At 42.1% G+C, this 23525-nt stretch overlaps 3 protein-coding genes across 7 annotated transcripts in view; 1 reads left to right on the top strand and 2 right to left on the bottom strand.

The window, feature by feature from the left end:
• Positions 1-49: 49 nt before the first annotated feature.
• On the bottom strand, positions 50-15699 carry LOC133472864 (doublesex- and mab-3-related transcription factor A2-like). 2 transcript variants are annotated; one of them, XM_061764346.1, is made up of 3 exons: positions 15569-15699; positions 1991-2457; positions 50-635 (listed from the first exon to the last, which is right to left on the bottom strand). In XM_061764346.1, the coding sequence occupies exons 2-3, from the start codon at positions 2397-2399 to the stop codon at positions 118-120; spliced, it is 927 nt and encodes a 308-aa protein (XP_061620330.1). In that variant the 5' UTR covers positions 2400-2457; positions 15569-15699; the 3' UTR covers positions 50-117. The 2 variants fall into 2 exon arrangements, with proteins under 2 accessions (XP_061620330.1, XP_061620329.1); XM_061764345.1 differs by lacking the exon at positions 15569-15699 and having other exon boundaries at positions 1991-5664.
• LOC133472868 (fatty acid-binding protein, intestinal-like) lies at positions 12603-15234 on the top strand. The gene is made up of 4 exons (XM_061764354.1): positions 12603-12895; positions 13662-13834; positions 13952-14059; positions 14999-15234. The coding sequence occupies exons 1-4, from the start codon at positions 12829-12831 to the stop codon at positions 15047-15049; spliced, it is 399 nt and encodes a 132-aa protein (XP_061620338.1). The 5' UTR covers positions 12603-12828; the 3' UTR covers positions 15050-15234.
• A 136-nt stretch (positions 15700-15835) lies between the features above and the next one.
• LOC133472867 (RNA-binding protein with multiple splicing-like) overlaps positions 15836-23525 on the bottom strand; it is a 28722-nt gene continuing 21032 nt past the window's right edge. For all 4 annotated transcript variants that reach the window (XM_061764350.1, XM_061764351.1, XM_061764352.1 and 1 more), the window contains 2 exons: positions 20392-20506; positions 15836-19017 (listed from right to left, as the gene is read on the bottom strand). Coding sequence is in view for 2 of the 4 variants with exons in the window: in XM_061764352.1 (XP_061620336.1) it covers positions 20470-20506 (37 nt within the window). In the remaining 2 variants the exon portion in view is untranslated. The remainder of the gene's footprint in view (positions 19018-20391; positions 20507-23525) is intronic.

Here is a 23525-nt window from a genome sequence, read left to right as displayed (position 1 = left end):
TATTAATAACATGATGTCATACCATTAATCAAAGACAACAAAAAAAAAACATCTTTGCATATGATTTATTTTTACAAAATTTTTTTACAACATTTACACAAAAAACGGCACGTGAAGTCACTTGTCACTGGCGAGGCGCTTGTACACGCCGGCACTGCACAGAAGCTCCTTCCCATGTAGGTACGAAAGGTCTCGGATCACGCCCGGGAACGAGTACACGTCCAGGGGAGGACGCAGCGGGAACACGGGCATCAAGCCCGAGCTCACGTACGGCGACATCAAGCCGGCCATGCTGGTGGCGTTTGTGGACGAGTAAGCCAGACATAAGGGGTTGATACCCAGGCGAGGGTTGAGCCCGTAAACGCCATCCCCTACGGTGGCCGGCGGCGGAATATAGAGTGGCGCGAAAGCTGACTCGGTTCCTACCGAATCTTGCGCCGGCCCGAAAGCGGGCCTGAGCGGGAGAGGCGGCGTCGCACCGTCGGCGTGTTTGACGGCGTCGCCTTTGCGCGATCTGGCACTCGACTCCGGGGCGTCGCGTTGGAACTCCTTGCGTTTGTCCGAGTCGCTGCCCGACTCGGGGTCCGAGGACGACCGACGCGGGCTCTCGTAGCGGTACTTGGTCAGGGGATCGTCTGAAACAAAAAAAAAGCGTCTTCAAATACTATTCCTGCGGGAAAAGGAGACAGGTTGCGTGGCGCAAAGGCACAAAATTGCATTTATTATGTGTTACGTTTGATGATACAGCCTTAAAGGTTTGCCAGATAAACAAGATTCCATATTATTCTATTTGAAAAGGACCACAGAATGTACTATTCCTGTTCATAATGTGTTCCTGTTCCTGTGTAACAAGGTTCATACCGTCTTCCTTAGAAGCATCCTTTTAAGTTTCGTTGAATACGGTTCCTGTCCAAATTTTGCTTGAAAACTCTTCCAAGCAACAAACTACCACATGCTGGTTCCTGTTCCTGCATAAAATGCAAAAAATAAAATAAAAAATAAAAAACACTCAGGATTTTTTAAAGGACCGCTCTGTTTTGTAGATTGTTACAATCTGTTGGGTTTCATCTTAAAATCTATCTTAAAACTCTACTGATTTTAGTCATTTGCGCCATTGCCATTGTCAAACAAATTATATATATATATACATATAGTGTCCCTGTTCTCAAAATAATTTAATAGTGTGTTCCTATAAAAAGTTTTTCTCGTCAACTTTCAGCTTTGAAGATCCGACAAACATGGCCTAGCAACAAGCTACCGCACTAACCATGCTGGTTGCTGCTCCTGCGTGAAATTCTTGTTTTATTCAATTCGATTCAAAAAGAGGGTTTGAGTTGGCTTAAAAAAACCAAAACAAAAAATCACCAAGTGAGAAAACATAAAATACAAACAGCTCGCTGGCATCACAATAGATTTTCAAGTGAAAAAGTTCCTGATGGACATTGGTACATAGTCTTTTTTTCTCCAGGTACCACCTTAACAAATGCTAAGCACTCAAAGTACCACCATAATGACAATTGCGTAGTAGGCCTAAGTGTTAATCAAAAACAAGGTCCCGGTTTTATTCCTAAAAAGTATATTTAATAATATCACTGTCTGCCTCTGTAACATTGTGCACAGTTTCAACATTAATGCTGCAATTAAATATTGCGGGGGGAAAAATGATTCAATGATGATCAGGATTTAATTCAAATGTACTGCGCATGTGTTAATTAAAATGTATACCTCAATAAATCTATGATCAAAAACAGTTCTGAATGATTAAATGCAAAATGTATTCCACTTCAAAGTTAAACACAACTGAAGTGTACGTAACAAATGTACTGTATTGCATCAAAGTTGAAGCCACTGTAACAATTCAGTGATTATTGGCATATCATTGCGAGGCTAATATTTTATATATAGCTTTCTAAGCTTTATAATGAATCACTACAGTTTTGTGTGTGTGTGTGCGATTTATACCATTACAAACGTCCAAACGTGAACTCACCGTCTTTCATGGGGTCAGTTGGAAAAACATTAAAATCTGTCAGCTGGCCGGTGGCGGCACGCGTCCCGGTGCCAAAGGGCGGCCCCCCTGCGGCTCCCCCGCCGCGATACAGCATCCGGATGTCTCGCACCTCGCTCTCCTCCTGCGCCTGCTGCCTCCTGAGCGCCACCTGGGCGGCCATGACCCGCTGCCTCTCGGCGATGAGTGTGCACTTGGCGCACACGCAGTCCCGCCACCGGCAAAAGCGTTTGTGGCCCTTCAGCGCCGACACCACGCCGTGGTTGCGGCACCGGGCGCACTTGGGGGTGCGCGGGTAACCCCGCTCCAGGGAGGCCCGCAGGAAGAGGGGCGGTGGAGGGGGCAGAAGGTCGCGAGCGGTGAGGCCGAGCGGTCTGCCGCTGCCGTCCATCTTCGGAGGAGGTGACGACTGGCGCAGGCACGCAGAAACGCGGCCCTTTAAGGCACCTCTGCAGGTGGTGCCAAATGTAACCAGACACCCGAGTAAGCCTCGCCCCTTCCATCCCGTCCTCAACCTCTGAGCCAAGGCACATATTGTACATGCCAAACATTTCATGCCACACCGCCAAACAAAAATGGCACAAAAAGTAGACGTTTAAGTCGTTCCGTAAGAAAGTCAGCAACTCAATTTACTTGTACAGTGTGCCCTCGCGATATCACTGCATTGCGGATTTGATTTCATATTCACATCACGTATAAGTATTTATTTACTTCATTCTTTTCATTTATTTATGTATCGAATTATTTCTTTGTATTTATTAAACAATGACATTTTTTTCATCTAAGTCACATTTTGTTAAAATATTGACAACTACTAAAACATTGATGTTTATGTGTAAATATGTAAAAAAAAAAATGTTTGGATATATTTATCATCACACATAGAGACACACATGACATTTAGGTATGTTTTTATACTTTCAATCAAAGCAAATTAATATTTACATTTAAAAAGGAATTATTCGTATCAGTTATTTGATCATTAACGAATATAAAGCAATATTTTTATGATACTGTTGAAATATAGAGACAGGATATGAAATAGGCGCCAGCACGCCCGCGTCCAGAGTGAGAAAAAGCGGTCAGGAAAATGGATGGATGGATTATTTAAATATTATTCTTTATTAGCCTGGCCTGGGGGTAAAATTAAATTAAATTAAAATAAAAACCCTCTGCTGCCTGAGGTCAACTGGATTCAAATCCCCTTTAAATTGCCACTAGTGAGCAATCAAACATCACCATCGGGATGATTTGAACACAACAATAGTGACAAAGCAACCACTCATTAGCGACCTGGTTATTCCGTCCAACCAATTAGCTTTGGGAGTGGGGGGGGGGGGGGGGGGGAGTTCCCCCACATCTGTCAACAAGTGATTCGGTGTGATTGGCAGAGGGCTAATCACACCTTGTCACATGTTTCATTCAAACGGGCTCCCCGGTTACTCCGGTTTCAAGCGACAGATTGCCTTGCAAGCGTTGCATTGTGGCTACATGTCGCGAGGTAGATTTCACACGGGGCCATCAATCAGGCCATTTCAAAAAAATAAAATAATGACAAAATAGGGATACATCCGCCACGCCCGACAGGTGAATCACTGCTCTGTATTCAATGCAAAAATTGGGCGGAAAAAAGAGCCGACTTTCATGTTCAAATGGCAAACGAAGGAGGGCCACGTGATGCAAATTACATTCAAGCTCTGCATTAACTATATACTGGAACTTAACGTTGTCTTTTTTCCCCACACGAGCGGGCCATAGCGGTGACCGCTCAGGTGTTCCTCGCTTGGACGCGCGCTTCATCCGTCCCGAAGCGGCGGATCTTATCGAGAAATGGGCTGCCTGCAGCGCCTGCACGGCAAACGCTGCCTGTGCATGAGCCGCTTTTGTTCCAAGCAAAACAATCCGTTTGCACAAAAGACGCTTTGAGATGACGCCACGCGATTGGCCGCGGAGGTAAACCGCTCGGGGAGACGGTCCGAGGCGCATCCCGAGTGTGGGTCGCTAACGTCAATAAACGCCAGTCAGGCAATCGAACGTGGGGGCGCTGCTTTTATCGCGGCATCCACTGTGAAATGCAAGTGGAGTGTTAAGCCTGAACAGCGTTCCCTCGCTATATCGTGATTCACCTATTGCGGATTCAGTGTGATTTAAGTGTATGCTATTAATGTGTGGGGCGAAAATAAACGCTTCCTAGCCTAAAACATTAAAACGCTAAAAACAAATCATTAAAACACATATTGCAAGGAATTAAACGTACACCGTGTACAGTACTACTGTGCATTAATGTTTGATTAATGTTAAAGAGTTTAATAATAAACAATAAATTTCATAATAAAAGTCTGGGGAGGTATAAATAATCCCCAAAATTTGGTTGGTACTTCGTGGATTTCACCTGTTGCGGGGGTGGTCTGGAACCCCAACGGTAAATGAAGGAATACTCTATATCGACCCAAAATGTATTATTTTTAAAGTGGTCATTTGTTTTATTATTATTATTATTATTGTATTCATTCTCTCTCTCTTACAATTTTTATTTACGTATTTATTTATTTGTATTTATATAACAATGGCATTTTCATACTATCTATTGTATCGCATTTATTTGCTCCCAAGTTCTGATTCTATTTTTAAATTTGTCATTTTTCATTGAACCTATCGATAGTATTGTCACATTGTCTGGATTTAGATGTCTTGCGCGTGCCTGTATGCACTCGCTCCATTTTGGGGGCTTTGTTTTTTTGGAATATTCTTTCTGACTATTTTTTTCCGAGTTATCGGGACACATCGAACTCACGCGAGAACCTACGAACTGCAAGTGACCCTTTGCGGACTCCGTAGCAAGCAAAAAAAAAAAGTTTTATTTTGATATGGGCTTAAGACACTGGGAGATACTCCTGTCTTTGAGTCACATAGCTGGTATTGTTATGAAATCATTAGAAAAACAATTGTCAGAAAAAATATTCAAAATAACAAAACCCTCAAAAGAAAAAGTTTTGGGTTTTTTTCCAAGTGAATGCAATACGCTTCTGTAATTTTTCATATAGTCAAACCATTTATTTATTTTTTTGCCATCTTTATTTGGCTGTCCTAACTCAAAAGACTTCCAACGGGCGTTTACGTAGCACGTCAACCTTGTCGTTGACAGTTTAGCCTGCGCACGCTAATGACTTCCAAATTTGAGCGATTCCCCACCCCCTCGCCCTCAATAAACATTCTTTGATCCTCTCAAGCAGGAAGCGGGTACGAGGGTCCCACAAAAAGGGTGGGCGGGTGGACAGCAACCCCCTTTTTTGGGTCCTATTAATCCCCGCAGAGTTGCCGGAATAGTTTGTTTGACTGATAAGCGTTTGGACACTTTTATAGTTCATACAGAGTTCGGCACGAACGCTAGATTAGTAAAACAGGTTTGACCTTGTTTTACAGCCGCTGAATAAACCAAAAGCAGTTGTTACTGACAGCCTTGGTTTGTTTTTTTTCTCCTCCAGCGTATCAGATTTAAACATTTCCAGTTGACAAACAGCGCTTTTGTTTGGTCACGTTGCAACATGATCGTGACCGATCTCGCGTTAATAACGGATTCAATCTTTCAAGCGCGATGACTTGGACACTACATTTAGGTCGTAACGATTATATCAATGCATTACTTTTTTCACTCAGCGTTAAAACAAGTTAACCAGTGTAAAATACCAAAAAAAAAAAAAAAAAAAAAGAGGACAATGGCTTGAAAAAAAATTTAAAAAAATCTTGCATGCGGACGTTACACAAAAATTGGTGGGACGGACAAATGCGCTGCATACTGTATTTTTTTTTCTCACTTTTGTTCGGCGTTCAACCTTGGCGGGGGGTCCGCCACTCCACTGTGCATTGTTTCATTTGCAAAGCACTCACTGTAAGTGTCGACGAGTGTTTGGAGAACGTTTTGCCGGTGTTTGCGGACAAACTCGCTTAGCGTTAGCGCGTCAAACAAGCGAGTATTTGTCGCCCGGGTCCATCTTTGGCGCCCCCATTGTTCGCTGGCGCTGAGGCGTCGTGGAGCTAAGTGAGGGGCCCCGATGGATCACCGCCAGACCTCGGACCACCAGCCAAGGCGGGAGAGGAGCAGAACAGAATATAGAATAGGGGACCCGAAGATGGCAAACGATTACACAGGAGAACTGCAATTGTCCTCTTCATTCGCATGTACAATGGGATGAGAATCCACAAATGAAGTAACGCAAACTCATTCAACTGGACTTGACATTTAATTCAAAGCACACTTTTAAGACTCATTAACCTTGAAATTATATTCATGTAGCTTGAGATGAAAAGGTACCCAAAACAAACAGAAAAGACCCAAATCTGCTTTGTTGGCCTTTCACTTGCTAAACAGGCAGTGTAGGATTTCACTCATACCAAAAAGTTAACTTCATTTAGTTTGAATCTTACATGGAAGATAATCCTTACAACTTTCGTTTTTGCGTGCCCCGTTTTATTCAAATGTGCTCTCTCTCTCGACAGCTTTTGATTGTTGTTGTTAATGTCATCATTCCAACTAGTTTTTATCTTGAGTTGCGCAGTTTCGCACGTCTTACTCATACTTGCGCAGTGCGTCGTTTGCATGGTTACAATACAGGCAGCTCGTGTTTTGAAAGCGTTTCTAGTGGAGGGGTAAGTGCAGCTGGAGCAGATAAGGCCAGACAGTGTCTTAATTGTTTTCTAAACAGATCTCGGATGCGTCCTGGAACAGACGCGCTTCCTTATCGGAGGCAAACGGTCTTGATAATCTGACCGTCGATCTCGCAAAACTTGACTGCACGGAGGACTGAGAGCCTCAATTCTGAGAAAAGAGGGAAGAAGAAAGAAAAAAAACGCGCGCACATTCACTCGTCGAATAACTAATCGCTCGGATAGAATGGGAAAATGTACTTTTAGTAGTTTAGAATGTTATTTACGCTGCACGGTGAAAGGATGCCCCAAAATATGTACAAACTCCAAAATGCACTTATTCTCCAACGTATTTGCAATTTTAATTCAATAAAATCCAAGTTTTTAGTGTACTAGCTTTTTTTGTACGAGCTATATTTTCCCATTGTTTCAAAAGGTACAATATGCTCATTATAGTCATGACCGATTTCAACCAAATGCAGTTCAATTTGTCTTTTTGGTGTTCTAGCTTTTATTTTTACTACATTTTCACATAGTTTCAAAGTGGTCAGGATACACAAAAACAACATTCCTCAAAATACTGTATGTACAAATAAAATGCTTTTGTATGCTGTACTACTAAATGGTTTTTTTTTTTTGTCTGCTCTATTTTCAGTTTCATGATATGTGGATGATTCCAACTAATTGCCCTTAAAAAAATAAAAGAAATAAAATCCTATTTACTGGTAATAAAAATATTTTCCGGTGTTTTAGCGTTATGTCGAAGCGGTAAGGCTATATTCCGCAAAATATGGAAGATTCCAACTAAATGCTGTTCGCTTTTTGGATGAAATCGTACTAAATGTCAGTTTTCCCTGTTTATTGTGCAAGTGAAATCTTGGGAAAAAAAAAGAAAAAATTGGATTTGAGTCCCATTTCTTTGTTTTGTGTACATATTTACCTTAAGCAATATGTAGCTTTAACATAGTCTGTAGGCTAATGAGGCGTCAAAGCGCTCGTTATTTGGAGTAAATGCCAAGCTGGCCGGGAAGGGGACAAAAAGCCACACAGCGGAGGGGCCTTTTGTATCAATGGGCAACCGCGGGGTGACGTCAGAGTTCCTCTAAGCTGCCCTTTGTATGCCCCGCCCCCCTTCTGCTCCTCTCATTAGGCCTTGATCCCAGAATTAGAAGCTCCAATGAATACCGCATCGGGCCGGCACGACGTGGAGGAAAATACCCGCGGAGCTTTTGGCCACAGCAATGCAACCTTTTTCTCCTTTGAATCCACACTATTGAAGTATTTCCCCCATTGAAAACAATGGGAGGAGAAACGATCTAATATTTGACACTGGTATCACGGTAATGTCAGGTAAAATAGAGCAATGTGATTAAAAGTGACCTATAAATCAAAGGTATTATTACTATTATTAATCGTGATATCCTTATTTAGGCCCAATTTTCGGATCGCAAAAGCAAATAAAAGAATTCATCACGATATCGTCATTCTAAAACAATAAGATGCATCTCTATTTGCATAAAATAGTAACAACATACATAATTCAACACGATATGAATGTATTGCTGGCGATAGCACACAATAAAACATCACGAGTCAATATTTGAGCCTGCGGTGAGAGATAACACTATATATGCACGTTGAGGCCTTCAAGTTCCTGGGAATCACAGTCTCTCGGGACCTGAAGTGGGTGTTCAACATCAAGTCCGTTCTCAAAAAGGCCCGGCAGAGGATGTACTTCCTGCGGCTTCTGAGCAAGCAGGCCCTGCCACGGGAGCTCTTGAGGCAGTTCTACACAGCGGCCATCGACGCAGTCCTGTGTTCTTCCGTCACAGTCTGGTTTGGCGCTGCTACAATAAAAGGACAAACTCCGACTGCGACGGACAATCGAAACTGCTGAAAAGATTGTCGGTACCCCCCCTTACGCACCCTCGGGGACTTGAACTAAGACGAGAGCGTGGAAAATCCTCTCGGACCCTCCGCCGGCACTTCCAGCTCCTTCCCTCAGGTAGGCGCAACCGAACAATGCAAACTAAAACTAGCAGACATTCCAACAGCTTCTTCCCTCTTGCCGTTAACTTCTTAAACAGGCAGGTAACTTACAAATCCATTGCAACATGCTGCCAATGTTTTTGTCACATTTCTGTCGGGCCAATCGTACATTACTCGTGCGCTCACTGTAGTAGTCTCGCCACGGTGCACTGTTTGCACATCTGTTGTTGACCAATACTGGCCACTCATGTGCCTGAGTAGCATCTGCACCACTTGCACGACCGACTGAGGAGTATCGGCAACATTTGCACAATCGACATTGTCCCAGATTATCACACTACTAGTCACTTTAAACTGCATACATTTCTTCAAGTCTCGGCGCCCTTTGCACAAAGGTCATTGCACCGGACTATTGCTTTATCCGTCATTCAAACTGCTAATTGCTAGAGGGATCTGCATCTTTTTTGCACAATTGTCGAAATATATATATAATGATACCGGCATTACCAGATTACCAGCAACGTTTTTTTTATTCTCTGTCAATTGACTGTGTGTTGTCGTACTAGAGCGGCTCCAACTACCGGAGACAAATTCCTCGTGTGTTTTTGACATACTTGGCAAATAAAGATGATTCTGTTTCTGATGGTTTACCGCAATATAAATGTCGGCTGCGGGTATCGCGATACTATACCGTTAAACATTTGATTCAACACGATATCAACATTGGACGCTTGTATTGCGATACTGTGCCCTAGAGCCTAATGATAAGACTCATTGTGACGGTTACAAATAATTATTTGACCCATGTCGGTATTCCATTTGTTTGATATCGATACTGTACAGCTAATGATATGATACATGGCGATAACATGTATCCTATGATATGCTGTCATCCAAAACTACGTCAAGGAAAGTGTCACTGACTGGGAAGACCACCTCCGGGGAACCAGGCCTCCGCCTTTTTTTCTGGAACGAATGAATGGCATTTCCATTCATTTCAATGGGGAAAGTTGAGTTGCGATGTGTGAGTTCAGGTATGAAGATAGTTACCAAACTAATTAAACTCCCAACTACTGTATACTGTACTGTCGGCTGTTTTTTTTCCACCATTCTCCACCCCGAATCATCGAGTGGCATTCAATGACATGGTGATACACAAACACGCACCTCTGCTTGCGAACTCAGGCGCACCCCCGCCCCTCCCGATCTAAAAGGTCATGAGAAACGTTGCTCTAATCCCCTCGCTGTCCCTGCTCGCCTTCTGAGAGCGGAGGGGGGTGGAGGGGCTTTTGTTTGTCCCGAACAAAAGGGGTGTGGGAGTGAGCAAAGAGTCTGCGCACCACCACCTGCAATTAACAGCTTAGAGGTCGAACCCTCAGTGACCACACGGAGAAGAGGAAACGTCAAGATTAGGTGGGAAGGAACTGGAAAGACTTTTGTCACACAACCTTCCTCAGCTGAAGCGGGAGGACAGTCACCTTATACCCACGGTACTGTAATCACGCGGCTCACACAATCGTCAACGAGGCCTTTTGTTTGCCGGCCCCGATGAGCGCGTGGACATCTGCCGAGGACCGGGAGACGCGCTGCGATTCCAGCTCGGCTGAAAATATCGTTTTTGTCTTCCAAGATTCAAATGAAATCAGCGCTTGCCAACAACGACAGTGTTACTGGAGAAGGTCAAACTCATTGATAGAAAATGTATCATGACAGTATCGCCATAGAGCGATAAATGTTGACAAATACAGCTTCCGCCTCAAATATATTTCAAAAAAAATAATAATAATAATAATAATAAAATCAGCATTTAACATAGCAATACAGTATACCGACAACGATACGTGTCCTGAGAATGTGCCGCAGAATGAGACCATCTGCATATGAATCAGTTTGATGACAGTATTACGAAACAGTGATAATGTCTTAAGAATATGTGTGTCCTGTAGATGGTAGCAACGCATCATCCAAATACTGAGGAGGAAGAGAAGCATGGCAGATCATGTATGCATGCATCCAGTATGAGGGCCCATGGGTGAGGGATCATTTGTCAACCCATACAGGAGGCATGCTGGTAGATCCCCACACCCCCACCCCACCCATCCTCTTCCCCCTGCCTCGGAGGCTGGGTGGCAGAGGATGGGAGGATGTAGGTCTAAGTCGAGCGTGACGTCCCTTCACTCACCACAAATGCAAGAAAATCAAGACGAGTCAACTGGAAAAGCAAACAACTGCTTCCTGTATTACGATACAGCAACCTCATGCGGCTCTACTCTGAGCCCCTCCCGGATGACCGAATTTCTCACCTTATCTCTAAGGGAGAAGGAAATTTCACTTTGGCCCCGTGTATCTGTCATTTTGTTCTTTCCGTCACGACTCACAGCTCGTGACCTTAGGTGAGGGCAGGAACGTCGCTAACCTTCTTCACCGTGACAGAACTGTGCAGAGTCCGCATCACTGCAGAGTCTCCATCGCTACAGACGCTGCACCGATCCGCTTGTCGATCTCACGCATCGTTCTTCCCTCGCTCGGGAACGAGGCCCCAAGATACTTGAACTTCTCCACTTGGGGGAGGATTTTCATCACCGACCTAGAGGGGGCACTCCACCCTTTTCTGACCGAGGACAACAACCTCATAGTTGTAGGTGCTGATTCTCATCACAACCGCTTCACACTCAGCCCCGAACTGCTCCAGCGAATGTTGAAGATTGTGGCTCGATGAAGCCAACAGAGCCACATGATCTGAAAGATGTAATTCACTGAACCAGACCTCCTCAAGGCCTCGGCTGAGTTTGGTAAGTCTGTCCATAAAGGTAATGAACAGAATATGTGCCAAAGGGAAGCCTTGCCATCCCCACTATACACATTGTTGGAAGTGCACTGCTTCTCCCTCCTAAGAAGCCCGACAGTGGACCAGAATTTCCACGAAGGCATCCCGAAGTCGCTTGGCCTCACCGAACCCCTCCCGTGGCTGAATTTTTGCCTCAGCGACCAAGAAAGCTGCATTCCGCAATTCATCGCACTATAAAAAGCAAGCACAGTGTGCGAAAGTGCTGTAGAAATGAATAAATTACAAAGAAAAACAAATTGACAGAAATCAGAAAGGCAGGCAAATAATGTGTCATTTTTATCATGAATCTGTACAATGTGTGGGCCAACTTGTTTCTGCTGCCCTCGAGTGGCCAGTACAAATACTGCACCTCATGTTGTAGTTGTCATTATCACCTGTTGCTAGGCAGAACGCATGTGACGGTCACGTCCCCAATGGACAAAAAGCGGACAGAAACAACAAGTCACAGATACAGTACTGAGTAACCATCAACCCTAAAACTAACTCTGAACTATATTCCCTAACAGTCAACACTAGCCTTCAACCCCATCTTTAACCCTCAGCCCTAACCTAAAACCTCAAACCAAACTCAACCTCAACCATTGCCTAATCATAAACCCTAACCCGTAACCCAAAATCTAACGCCTTACCCCTAATGCTCAACCGTAAAGATAATCCCCTCACCCTGACTGTCAACCCCACCTCTCAACTGAAATTCTCAACCTCAAAACTAAACCTCAACCCAAAAACTGTCAACCCTAATCCTCAACCAAGCTAGACCTCCGACCCCTAGCACTACCTTAACTCTCGATCATAACCCTAAAACTTCAGCCGTGACCCCTCACCGTTGACCCTAACCCTAAACCATAACCCAAAACCTCAAGCCTAACCCCCTAAACCTAACTCCAACCAGACACAAATAGTGTGGGTACTTTTCCTCTGGGTCACTACAAGCTGGAATCATGCCAGTCCGAGTTGCCAGCGTGGGATCTGAACTCATTTCCATGCTGGGCACAAATGCAGTTAGGAATAGCCTGAGAGAAACAAAAAAAAAAAAAAAAAAAAGGGGGGGGGGGCTCCGTTGACTGAGTGCCCCCACACAACAGCCCACACTTGTCCTCCATTTCTGCTTTGCAGAGAACAGTACCGCAGTGTTCCGGGACTTAGATTTATCGGCGTACCCTCGCGGTCAGGGCCCGGTAAATATAAAGAAGCGCATCACGCGAGGGCAGAGGGGGGCCACGGGGATCGGGGGGGGGCAGCGGCGGGAGTATATAAACGGAGGTCGCTCCACATTCCCGATCCCACGGTCTTACTCGCGCTCCATCGCCCCCCTCGCCCTGTCGCCCAGACTGCAACCATGGCGTTCGACGGAACTTGGAAGGTGGAACGCAGCGAGAACTATGACGCCTTCATGGAACAAATGGGTGAGTGGCAAGAACGAGTCTCGATCTTATGTACACAAAAAATATTGAACGCTTTGAGGTGGCAATGACTTGCTCCTTCAAGCGTTTAACAGTTACCCAGGTTACTCTAAGGTCCATTAGGATGAGACTTTATACCTTTACCGGTTTGGGCTTAAGGAATTAGAGTCAACTCATACCGTACCCCTATTTCAGATACTCTTGGGAGTAACCCTACCCTCAAAGAAGCTTATTATTATTATTATTATTATTGCATTCTATTGATACTAGACTTCAACACGCTGTACCTGTTGTAGTTTCGGTCTAAGATGCAAGACCCCTAGCGTTCCACTATAGCAGGGGCATCAAAGTCATTGTAGTTCAGTGGCCGCATACAACCTAATTTGATGTGAAAGGGGCTGGGCTACTAAAATCATACCATAATTAACATAAAAATAAATACTGTAACAATAAGTTTTCCCTTGGTTTTATAGCAAAACAAAACTTTTTAGAAGTAACTTTTTTGGTTGTTTTTTATTATTGTACAAAACAACCTCAGATTTCTTGAGAAATGTTTGCTCCAGTTTGTCATGTGTGCATAATACCTGATCACAGTGATTGTATTATTGGGCACAAAACTAAGCATAATAATTCTCAAAAGTATCCTTATTCCCCACAACGTCGTGTATTTTTTCCCTTTCAAATTCATCCCGCGGGCTGGATTGTACCCTCTAAGCGGGCCGGTTTTGGCCCGCGGGCCCTAACTTTGACACCTGTGTGTTCCTTGTAGGCATCAACGTCATGAAGCGCAAACTAGCGGAGCACGACAACCTCAAGATCGACATCCAGCAGAGCGGAAACGACTTCCACATCAAGGAGTCCAGCACGTTCCGCACCAAAGACATCCACTTCACGCTCGGGACGCCCTTCGACTACAGCCTGGCCGACGGCACCGAGGTCTCGGTAAGTGTCCGCGAGGCTATTAATATGCCTACTAGTACACGGTTCTGAAGCCCGGGTCGCCATAATCGCGGAGCCACCGAAGCAGACTGAAAAGGTTCGTTCCCGTGTGCCAATCAGGGTACGTGGGAGATGGAGGGGGACACGCTGAAAGGAAAATTCACCCGCAAGGACAACGACAAGGTGCTGACCACCACCAGGATCCTGCTGGGAGACGAACTGGTGCAGGTCAGTGGACACTTTGGAAAGTGGGAAGTAACCAAGTACAAATACATCATTGCTGCACTTAACTCATTCACTGCCAGCCTTCCCAGTTAACATGGATATTTCACTTCTAAAGCCGTCAATGGCAGTGAATGTGTTAAGTATGTTTTTCAGGTATCTGTACTTTACATGATGATTTACTTTTTACGTTTACCTCTTTCTAATCCTTTTTCAAAATAGGATCGCTACCTTGTAAACCTCCGTGGTTGACGACACAGCGTTTAAAAAAACAAAACAAAGAAAACGATTTAAATAGTAAAGTTAACCGCGGTTGAGCTCAAAGTTGATTGATAACTTAGCGCTTCTTGAAATGTTTCCACCAAGTAAAATTTGAAAAATATAAATATCCTCTCTCTCCAGGTCCCACTATCATGCCCAACATTAAAAAAACAAAAACAAAAACAAAAACAGTAGCGTAGTGTTCATCAACTCAAGGCAGGTTTTTTTGGTAAAAGTATATTTTATATTATTGGAAGCCACTGTCAAATTATGCACAGTTTGAACATAACCGCTGCACTTAAACATAGGAAAATGCTCAATGGTTCTATCAAAATGGTTACAGTTGAGGTTAAACAATTGTACCTAAATGAATGCTTCAAAACTATCTGTTCTTAAAGATTAAATGCAAATGTCATGTTGAAATGTAAATAGAACTGAAGTGAACTGTGATTCTTTCAGATACCACTAGAGGGACTATTACCCATCCATGGAATAATATTTAAGAGATTTTTTTATTTTTGGTGAATACATCATCTAGTGCCAGCCAAAAAAAAATAATACAAAATTGCTATTTTTTGCACAGTCTTGTTTTTGTTGAGTTAATTTTTACGAAAATATCTGTGTGACCTCTGTATTTTAGACAGCTCTGTGAACACAACTTTTTTTTCTTCCCCCATCCTGCAGAGTTACAACTATGAGGGTGTAGACGCCAAGAGGATCTTCAAGAAGCAGTAATCCTTTTTGGTTTGTTTGTTTTTTTAACTTGGTTTCTTCCGTGCACAGAGAAAGTATACAATTTCCATTACAATTGGACAACAAGGCTATGTTGTTAAGATTTTCTATCTTAAAAAAAAAATCCATCTAAATTGTTCAATTTGGGCAAAAAATTTAAATAAAGTATATGTATATTAAATAAACAAGTGTGTTGGTAGTTTGTCATTGGGATGCTTAAAATGTAATTAAAGGTAAGCAAAGGTCTATATTTTTAACGATATGTTTGAGCCATATTAAAATATTTGTTTGTTTTTAAATAACGCATTTTAGTTAAACATTGACCCAATAAATCTGTCACCTATAACTAATGTTATTATTGTTAAAATCTATCTTAAATCTGCTTTATACTAAATCTACTGAATGAATGCCAATTGTTTTATTTTGTTATAATCCTGCCGTGCAGGATTAATTAGTCATTTATTTTAACGGTCTAAACAGTGCTCCAATAATTTTGTATTATTAATAAAATGGGTACTTTACCTGTAGCTTGAAGATGGGTGGGCGCAAAGCGTTGTGCCGACCAGCAGATGGCGCTGTGCATCTTCTAATCATGTGACGCGCCACCTTGCAAAAGCAACTCGGAGGCAGATTATCGTTATCACAATATCGTTGTCAGATTATCAATTTTAAATTATACTGCATACCATTTCAGGATTCACATTTTTTTGTGTGTGTGAGTAATCACAGTGACCTCCTCGGTGGCGGTAATACAAAAGGACAAATAAATAAATCAATAAAAAATAAAGGTCAAGTTGGGATCATGTCGATCTTTAATGGCAAACGGCCTGAAATGTCTTCATTGAACATTTTCATAAAAACCTTTTTTTTGTTGTTTTTAAACAAATAAGGCTAGCCTAATATGCAGCTAGCCACACTGTATACATAAACATGGGATTTACAAGCATGTACTGTACCATACTAGAAAAACACCCATTCACTCCAATGGCATTTGTTTTCTTTGTTTTGTTTTGTTATTGTCATTGTCAGGATTTCACAGTGAATTATGTAGTATTTATACAGTATATCGTACATACAGTACAGTACGTTCCAACCCGTCAGATACAGCACGCACACACAAATGAATATACAATACAATAATACTTACATTGAATTATATAATTGGGAAAACAACACCCATAAAACACACGCACACACTTTATAAATACTTGAAAGAAATTTTGGGGTGTTAAAAAAAAATGTCTTAAAACCAAAAAAATAATAATAGTTCTTGAATCAAATACGATTGTGCATATTAATAATTATTAGACATCGACTAGTCTGATATGTACGAAGGTGTATTCGGGCCACACAAATAAAACGAGAATAAAGTTAGCAGACTAATCGCAAAGTAAACAAGTCAATTTACACAGAATAAAGTTGTAAACAACACTAAAATAAAGTCACAATATTTCCAGGAAAAAAAAAAAAGACTAAGCTGCAGTTGTAATATTGCCAGAAAAAAGTCCTAAAGATAATTTTTTTTTAAACAAAAATAAAGTTGGATTATATAACCAGAGGGGGGAAAAAAATAATATAGTACTACTTTTTTCTCATAATAGTACGACTATTCTCGGAACATTGTGATTTTTCCGCACAAAAGTACGACTTATTTCTGATAACAGTATGAGTTTATTCTCGTAAAAGTAATCTTTTTCTACCCGCCCCCCCCCCCCCCCCCCCCCCCGAGTAATCTTAGGACTTTATTTCAGAAATATTGTGACTTTTTCTCGTAAAACAACTTTATTCTTGTATAATGTTTTTCTCGTAACACTGCAATTTATGTCGGGTAATAATCCGACTTTATTCCCGTCATTTTCTTTCCAGTGTGGTCCGGCAATGCCTTCATAGATATGATTGTACGTAACAGGGAAAATTGATTGAGAATACGACATGGAAAATTTGGACGTCAAAATGTCGCGGAAACAAGAATTTTGCGATGAAGGATGTTGCTACAGCAGACTCGGCTCCCTTCTACAATATGTACATTTCAGTAAAGAAAAGTAGTTTGGCTGCTTAAAAATAGACAAAAGAGACTTCAAGTGAGCGCCCTGTTCCAAAACGTTGAGAAAAAGAAAATAATAAAATCAGATTGAGGACTTGAAAGGCGTCAAAACAAGAAAAGTTGCACTAGCCGAGCTAGCTCTGCTCCAGTGTACAAAATGAAATGCCTTTGGTCTGTTGCTAATTATAGCCGTGTATTGCGGTTTCGAGAAAGAAACACGTCGACAAGAGCGCGGCCAAAAGAGGACGGCTTTGGTATCGCGCTCTCTTGTCATTGGCTGGCCACAAAACAAAACAAAGCAATGGCGTTAACACGAGAGGTCAAACAAATGAGTTTCATGTTGAGCTAGGGGGTGGGCAACCTATTAGCATTTGATGTGGACCGCCGCGCAAAACACTGACACGGGGGGAAAAAAATAATTGTATATTTTGAATAATAATTTGTTCGAATGTCGTAATACTGTGAGGGAAAATGCGCAATTTTCCCAAGTTTATTAGTTGCAAAATTCCAAGAAAAAAAACTTGTAAATTTAGGAACCTATAACATTAATATTACGAGCATAACCAACGTTGCGACAAAATGTGTTATCCTTTTCTGGTTAAGATTCTGACTTTTTGTAATACGACGATTTTTTTGCTCGTTTTTTTCTCATCATTGTTGTAACGTTAGCACGACTACATTAAAACTTTGTACTTTTTTTTTTGCAACAAAATGAATACTCTCTGCACATTATAACTTTTTCTAGTAATATTGGGAATTCAGTCTTGTAACATTACGTTTTTTGTAAAATAATTTTTTTTTAAAGACTTTTTGCAACACGACACCAGGAATACTACGACATTTTTCTCTTAACATTACGCCAGCCTTGTAACACAGCAGCTTTTTTATTGTAATGCTACAGTACTATGACATTTTCCTTGAGTTTAATCTTTTAACAGAACTTTTTGGGGTTTTTTTCCCACTGAATATTAAGATTTTTTTTTCTTTTAATAGTATGACTTTATTCTGGTAATATTACCACATTATTTTCAGATGATTATTTTTCATTTACGAATTTTTTTGTACTTTGACTTTTTTCTTCTAACACTACAATTTCTTTCCTCTTAATATTAATATTTTTCACCATAATTGCGTGACTTTAGACCTGTAACATTACAACTTTTATAATATTCTGACTATTCTCTCCAATTTATTATTAGTACAACTAGATTTACACATTTTCTCGACTACCGTGACTTTACTCTCCTAAAATAACATCTTATTTCTCGAATTGGACGACTTTATTCTCAATATTTTATCACCTTCTTGTCTTCAACCTTTTTCTCAAAATAATCCGACTTTATTCTCATAACATTACTACACCTTTTTGGTCGCAATCGTACAATTATTCTTGTAACCGTACGACTTTGTTTGTAATATTACGACAATTCTCTCCAACGTTATTTTTTTCCTCACAATAGCACAACTTTATTCAGGTAATATTTATTGATAATTTGCTCGATTGTTGTGTGATATTTACACATGGTTGCCCTGCTCTAGCCCAACATGAAACCCTTCTAAAATGGTTACAAAAATACCTCTTTTTTTAAAAAACAAGTACTTTTTTTTTTTTTTTTTTTTTTGTGGGGCAACGTCATGCTCTTAATAATCCTACTGACACAAATAAGAATGATATATGGACTATACGTCATATAATAACCTCATGTTTATCATCCGGCAGCGCTTTAGCCACACTCCCGTGCATATAAATGCGCAACTCCTTGCATACCTGTAAACAAAGGGGGGGGTACCTTTGGTGGAGGTGCAGCCAGAGCGCCGCCGGGATATTTGGAGTCTGTAACCATATGGGGGGGAAAAAGAAAAAATAGAGGGCAAGGGGCAGATTCTCGATGTGTGATGGAGGCGGATGTCTGGTGTGTCCTGAGGCCTGCGAGAAACGGAGGGAAAAAAACAAAAACAAAAAAAGAAGCAGGTAAGGTTGCTATATTAACCGCATACTCATAAAAGCACGGGGGGGGGGAAACGATCCTCAAAAGCGGGAGTCCACCTCTCGACCGAGCGCCCAATAGAAAACCAGAAAACCTTAAACAATGGGGAACATTTTTGTTTTCATTTTTAAAATCAACGAATTACTGTTTAACAGTTACAAAACAAATGTAAGGCAACATTTCCCTTGTAATAATAAATAATCCCTTTTTTCTCGTAACATGACCACCTAATTTGTCAGAACGCGCCCTCTTTTCTTGAATTTCATAATATTGTCGTAACATTACAACCATTTTTTTCATAACATTACATCTCAGCAATGTACGACTAATCTCTCGTAACAATTCAACCTTTTTTTTTCCCATGACGTGATGACCTTATTCGTCGTAACTTTACCTCTTCCTGGATTTCACGATATTTTGCAAAGAATGTTGTGACTATTAAAACAATATTAAAACAACCTTTTGTTAACATTATCGCATGGGTGTAATATTGTGACAATATTACAGCTATTCTTTCGTAACATTACGTTTTAAAGTTCCGACTTTTTCTCGTAATATTACAAATGTTTTTTGCGTGACGCTACAACTAAACACGGAAGACTGACTTTTTTGTAATATGGTGTTTTTTCACATTATTATTATTACTACAATATGACTTTTTTCACATTACAACTTAATTTATTGTAACATTGCCCCTTTTTCTGTGATATTTTTCCTTATAATATTACTACTTTGTGATAATCTGACAAGTACTTTTGTCATAACAGGATGACCTTATTTGACACTAGAAACACGTTCCAGAAAAACGCTCGTAACTTTTTTCCTCATAATATTATGATTTTTTTTTTCTTATAACATTACGACTCAATTGTTGTAATATTATGGCCCCTTAAATTTACAAGTCCTTTCCCGCAATAATACTACTTCATTCTTGGAATACTACCGATAGTTTCTGATTACACGACGACTACATTTACAACTTTTTTTTTTTTTTTTTAAATAATTGTAATGTTATGCAACGAGGGGGAAAAAAATAAAAAATAAAAATGGAGCAATTAAAGTACTGCTTTGTCAGGGGACTTAAGAGACGCATTTTTTTCCAAAAAGTTTGCTGAAATTTCCGACATCAGCCACTGTCGATGGGCTTTGAAATTGTTGGCACTCAGGCTACAAATCAAAGTGCGCCACAACAGACCGTGCCGCCACAAAGTGAAGGAAGCCCAAGGCCAGAGAAGAAGTGGGGGGGAAAGGTGTGAGCTTTACACCTTTTGTCGTTGTCCGTTAGCATCAGCGGACGCTAGCTGTAGGCTTACCGACGGCTCGCTGCTACCGCAGCCGGAGTCAGTCCTCCGGGGGTCAAACTGGAGCGGAGAGGCAGTCAGCGACGCCCGTCACAGCCGGCCGGGGCCACCATCACACATCAGGAACCTGAAGACGCCAAGACAGATGCTCAAAGCCAATGTGGCGGGACGGACAGTTGCGTGTCACGACAAACGCAAAAAAAACTCCCGTTTCAAGACGGACTCTGGTGTGCCCCCGTCGTCGCCAATGGGAGTAACTCGCATACACCATAATGGCCAATGTTTTCTCATGTTATTAGATAGATATTGATTTTGAACTGCTCCAGATGTTACAGTGTCCTTTTTAAAGTCACTGTTAAAAGAGGTCTTTTTTTCCCTAAATACTGAGTTTAATATTGTAATAATACATCTTTTTGGTCTCATCATTCTTTTTTTTTTTCCCTCAATGGTCCACAAATGAAAAATAAATAAATAAATTGGCCTCCCAAGGCTGAGCCGCAATGACATCAGCAGTTTTCTGTCCACTGAAGGTTGGTCAGACCAAGTTTGACACACAAAACACATTAATATATTGAATAATCTGGATTATATTAAACTGTTGATGTTTTTGTCATTATTGTTCGATTGTTATTAAATGGGGTAAGACCCAGGTACCAAATGGCGGTCACAAAACTAGGAGCTGGAAGAAACCCTGCGAGGCAGGAAAGAAGATTTAAGGGACACGGGTGGCCTAGCTAATGCCCGACGGCGTGCGTTCAACCGAGGGGAAGCGAATCGACGAGAATCGACGCGGTCTCCAGACGCTCGACTTGGCTGATGCGACGCCCGTACTTTACCGAGACCGCCCTTATTTGTTCCAGCTGAGGCGGCCAAGGTTAAAGACTGGGTTGATCATTGAACGCGTCGGTGCGCATTTGGGAACGCTTTAGCGATTTGCCGGCTTAATGTGTTACAGCCAGGAATTCGCAAACAGGAGCATGACGCGAGATCCGTAAACAAGTCCCGTTGGAGAACGAGGCAGGCGATTTGCTTTCTCCTCAATGAGTGCTACGGGTTTTGCCGTTTGTTTGCCCTTCGCTAAAACGAACGTGACCAATGGTGGTTCTGAGGTCAGACCAAGGAAATGAGGAGGAAAATCTCGAGTTATCATAGCGATAGCGTTGCCATCCGCTGACAAGTCGGCCCGATTGAATCACCTTTTGCCACACAACGGTGTGAAGAAGCAGCATTCGCCGTTAGCGGCATTCACCTTCTTGATTCAATCGCACACACACCCGACTGAGATATGACACTTCTACGGGAACAAAGACTCTCACCTTTTGATACATTATCACTTTGCCCCAACCACAAGAGACCCCACTGCCACTTGTATTTGCATTTTCCTCACTGAGTCTTCCTGCTGTCTATATGTTGATTGCCTGTTTTAAATTCCTGCCCTGATCCCTTTTATCCAGTTGTTCTTGCTTCATTAAACTTACAGCCTCACAGCAGAATCACTGTTTTGTGTTGTTGATTGTTTGCCAATTTTTTTCCCCCTAAATTTTGGGCAGAATCACAAATAATTTCCTTTGTTTAACCAGGTAAGGCAGTTGAGAACAGTTTCTCATTTAAAATTCCAACCTGGAGGCAATTTAGGGTTCAGTGTCTTACCCAAGGACACTTCGACAGTCGGGATTCAAACCGCCGACACTTCGGTCAGTGGACGACCTGCTCTACCAAGTGATCCACAGCCGCCCCAATTGTGCCTTTAACTGTAATTAGCCATGTTTTCTGACCTTTGAAGATTAAGGATTAGGGTAAGGTTGAGGGTTAGACTAAAGGTTGTTGTTAGGCTAACGGTACGGCCAAGGCTAAGGTTTAGCATCGGAGTTAATGTTAAACTAAGTGTTGGGGTTAGGGCTAGCGTAAGAGTAATGATTAAGGTAAGGGTTTGTTTTGTTGTCTCTCTTAGAACTGGAAAACTTGTTTTCGTCACGTTTTCAGTTGAATAAACACAACCGGTGGCCTCCACCTGCACAACATTTTGAAGGGGGGCCCGGCCCACCCGAAGCCCCCGTAATCTGGAGAAAAGCCCTTAGGCCCTGGCCGTGTTTCTCACGCAGCAGCAATAGCCGGTGATCAATGCGGCAGCTGACATGTATCTGGCTGCTGAGAGCAGACGCGGGGGACGGTGCGCTTGGACTAGACCCCGGGTTGGGGGGAGGGAACAAAGTCCCGCTTCGTTTTTCGAAGGGGACCCCAGCTGGCCCACCGCTCTCCGATGGGAGTTGGTCCAACATTGCGCAGGATCCACTGCTTTTCAAAAGCTCCTCGGGGCCAGTGGCCAGACTAAATACACGTACGGGTCTGCGCTATCCTTCTAGCCCTGCCCCAACGGTCATGTTTTGTCAAATGGAAAATGCGGATTACCTCTCCCTTCAGTTGACTAGGCATTAATGTCCACTAGGAGGTCGTCTGCGAAGGCACCCGCATGCTGCTGCAGCATGCACGTCAACTACAATTCAGCTCGGCAAACAGTGCGCACCACGGGGTGGTGCCTGTTCCTGTCGGAAGGGCTCAAGGGCGGTTGGATCGGGAAGAATTAACAATGAATCTATCGATCACTTTCTATTTGATTGATTTGAAAAGGGATACATTTATGTTATTGTTGTGTAACATATTTGCATATGTTGTGATCATTCAAATAAAAGCATTTTTTAAGTGTTTTGGATTTATTTCATTGAAACCATGTTATTTTCTTATTATTCTAATCATTTTTCAAAAGATTATTTTTATACCAAGTGACACTTAACTAATGTTATTTTAAGACCAATTTTGACCAAACAATAATTTGCAACAAAAGGTAAAAAAAACAGATAAACAAATAATTGATTCATTTGTATTTTTTTGAACTCCTGTTGAATTTTCTGATCCTGTTTATTCCTTGGGAAATGTTAGCCTCTGTGCTAACTGCCAACTCACTCACTCACTCACTCACTCACTCACTCACTCACTCAGCCCCCTAAGGGGTCTGGAGAACATGTTTCTTCCTGTCTTTCAGGGCGGGAGGGTTCTGGTGACAGTGCGACTGGCGCCTTGTGCAAAAACAAAACACACACGCGTGCGGGCGCGCGCACACACACACACGCGCGCGGGCGCGCACACGC

The sequence above is a fragment of the Phyllopteryx taeniolatus genome, chromosome 23 (assembly GCF_024500385.1).
Source record: "Phyllopteryx taeniolatus isolate TA_2022b chromosome 23, UOR_Ptae_1.2, whole genome shotgun sequence".
Classification (NCBI taxonomy): domain Eukaryota; kingdom Metazoa; phylum Chordata; class Actinopteri; order Syngnathiformes; family Syngnathidae; genus Phyllopteryx; species Phyllopteryx taeniolatus.
The sequence above is the reverse complement of the archived record's forward strand: the minus strand, read 5'-3'. Positions and strand labels throughout refer to the sequence as shown.

What these genes read in the sequence shown, in the direction of transcription:
- LOC133472864 (XM_061764345.1), bottom strand. Translation starts at nt 2,564, where the DNA reads ATGAAATGTTTGGCATGTACAATATGTGCCTTGGCTCAGAGGTTGAGG. An exon ending in AACTGACCCCATGAAAGACG is followed by an intron (nt 636 to 1,990) that starts GTGAGTTCACGT and finishes TTTTTGTTTCAG; the next exon opens with ACGATCCCCTGACCAAGTAC.
- LOC133472868 (XM_061764354.1), top strand. Translation starts at nt 12,829, where the DNA reads ATGGCGTTCGACGGAACTTGGAAGGTGGAACGCAGCGAGAACTATGAC. An exon ending in CGCCTTCATGGAACAAATGG is followed by an intron (nt 12,896 to 13,661) that starts GTGAGTGGCAAG and finishes TGTTCCTTGTAG; the next exon opens with GCATCAACGTCATGAAGCGC. An exon ending in CCGACGGCACCGAGGTCTCG is followed by an intron (nt 13,835 to 13,951) that starts GTAAGTGTCCGC and finishes TGTGCCAATCAG; the next exon opens with GGTACGTGGGAGATGGAGGG.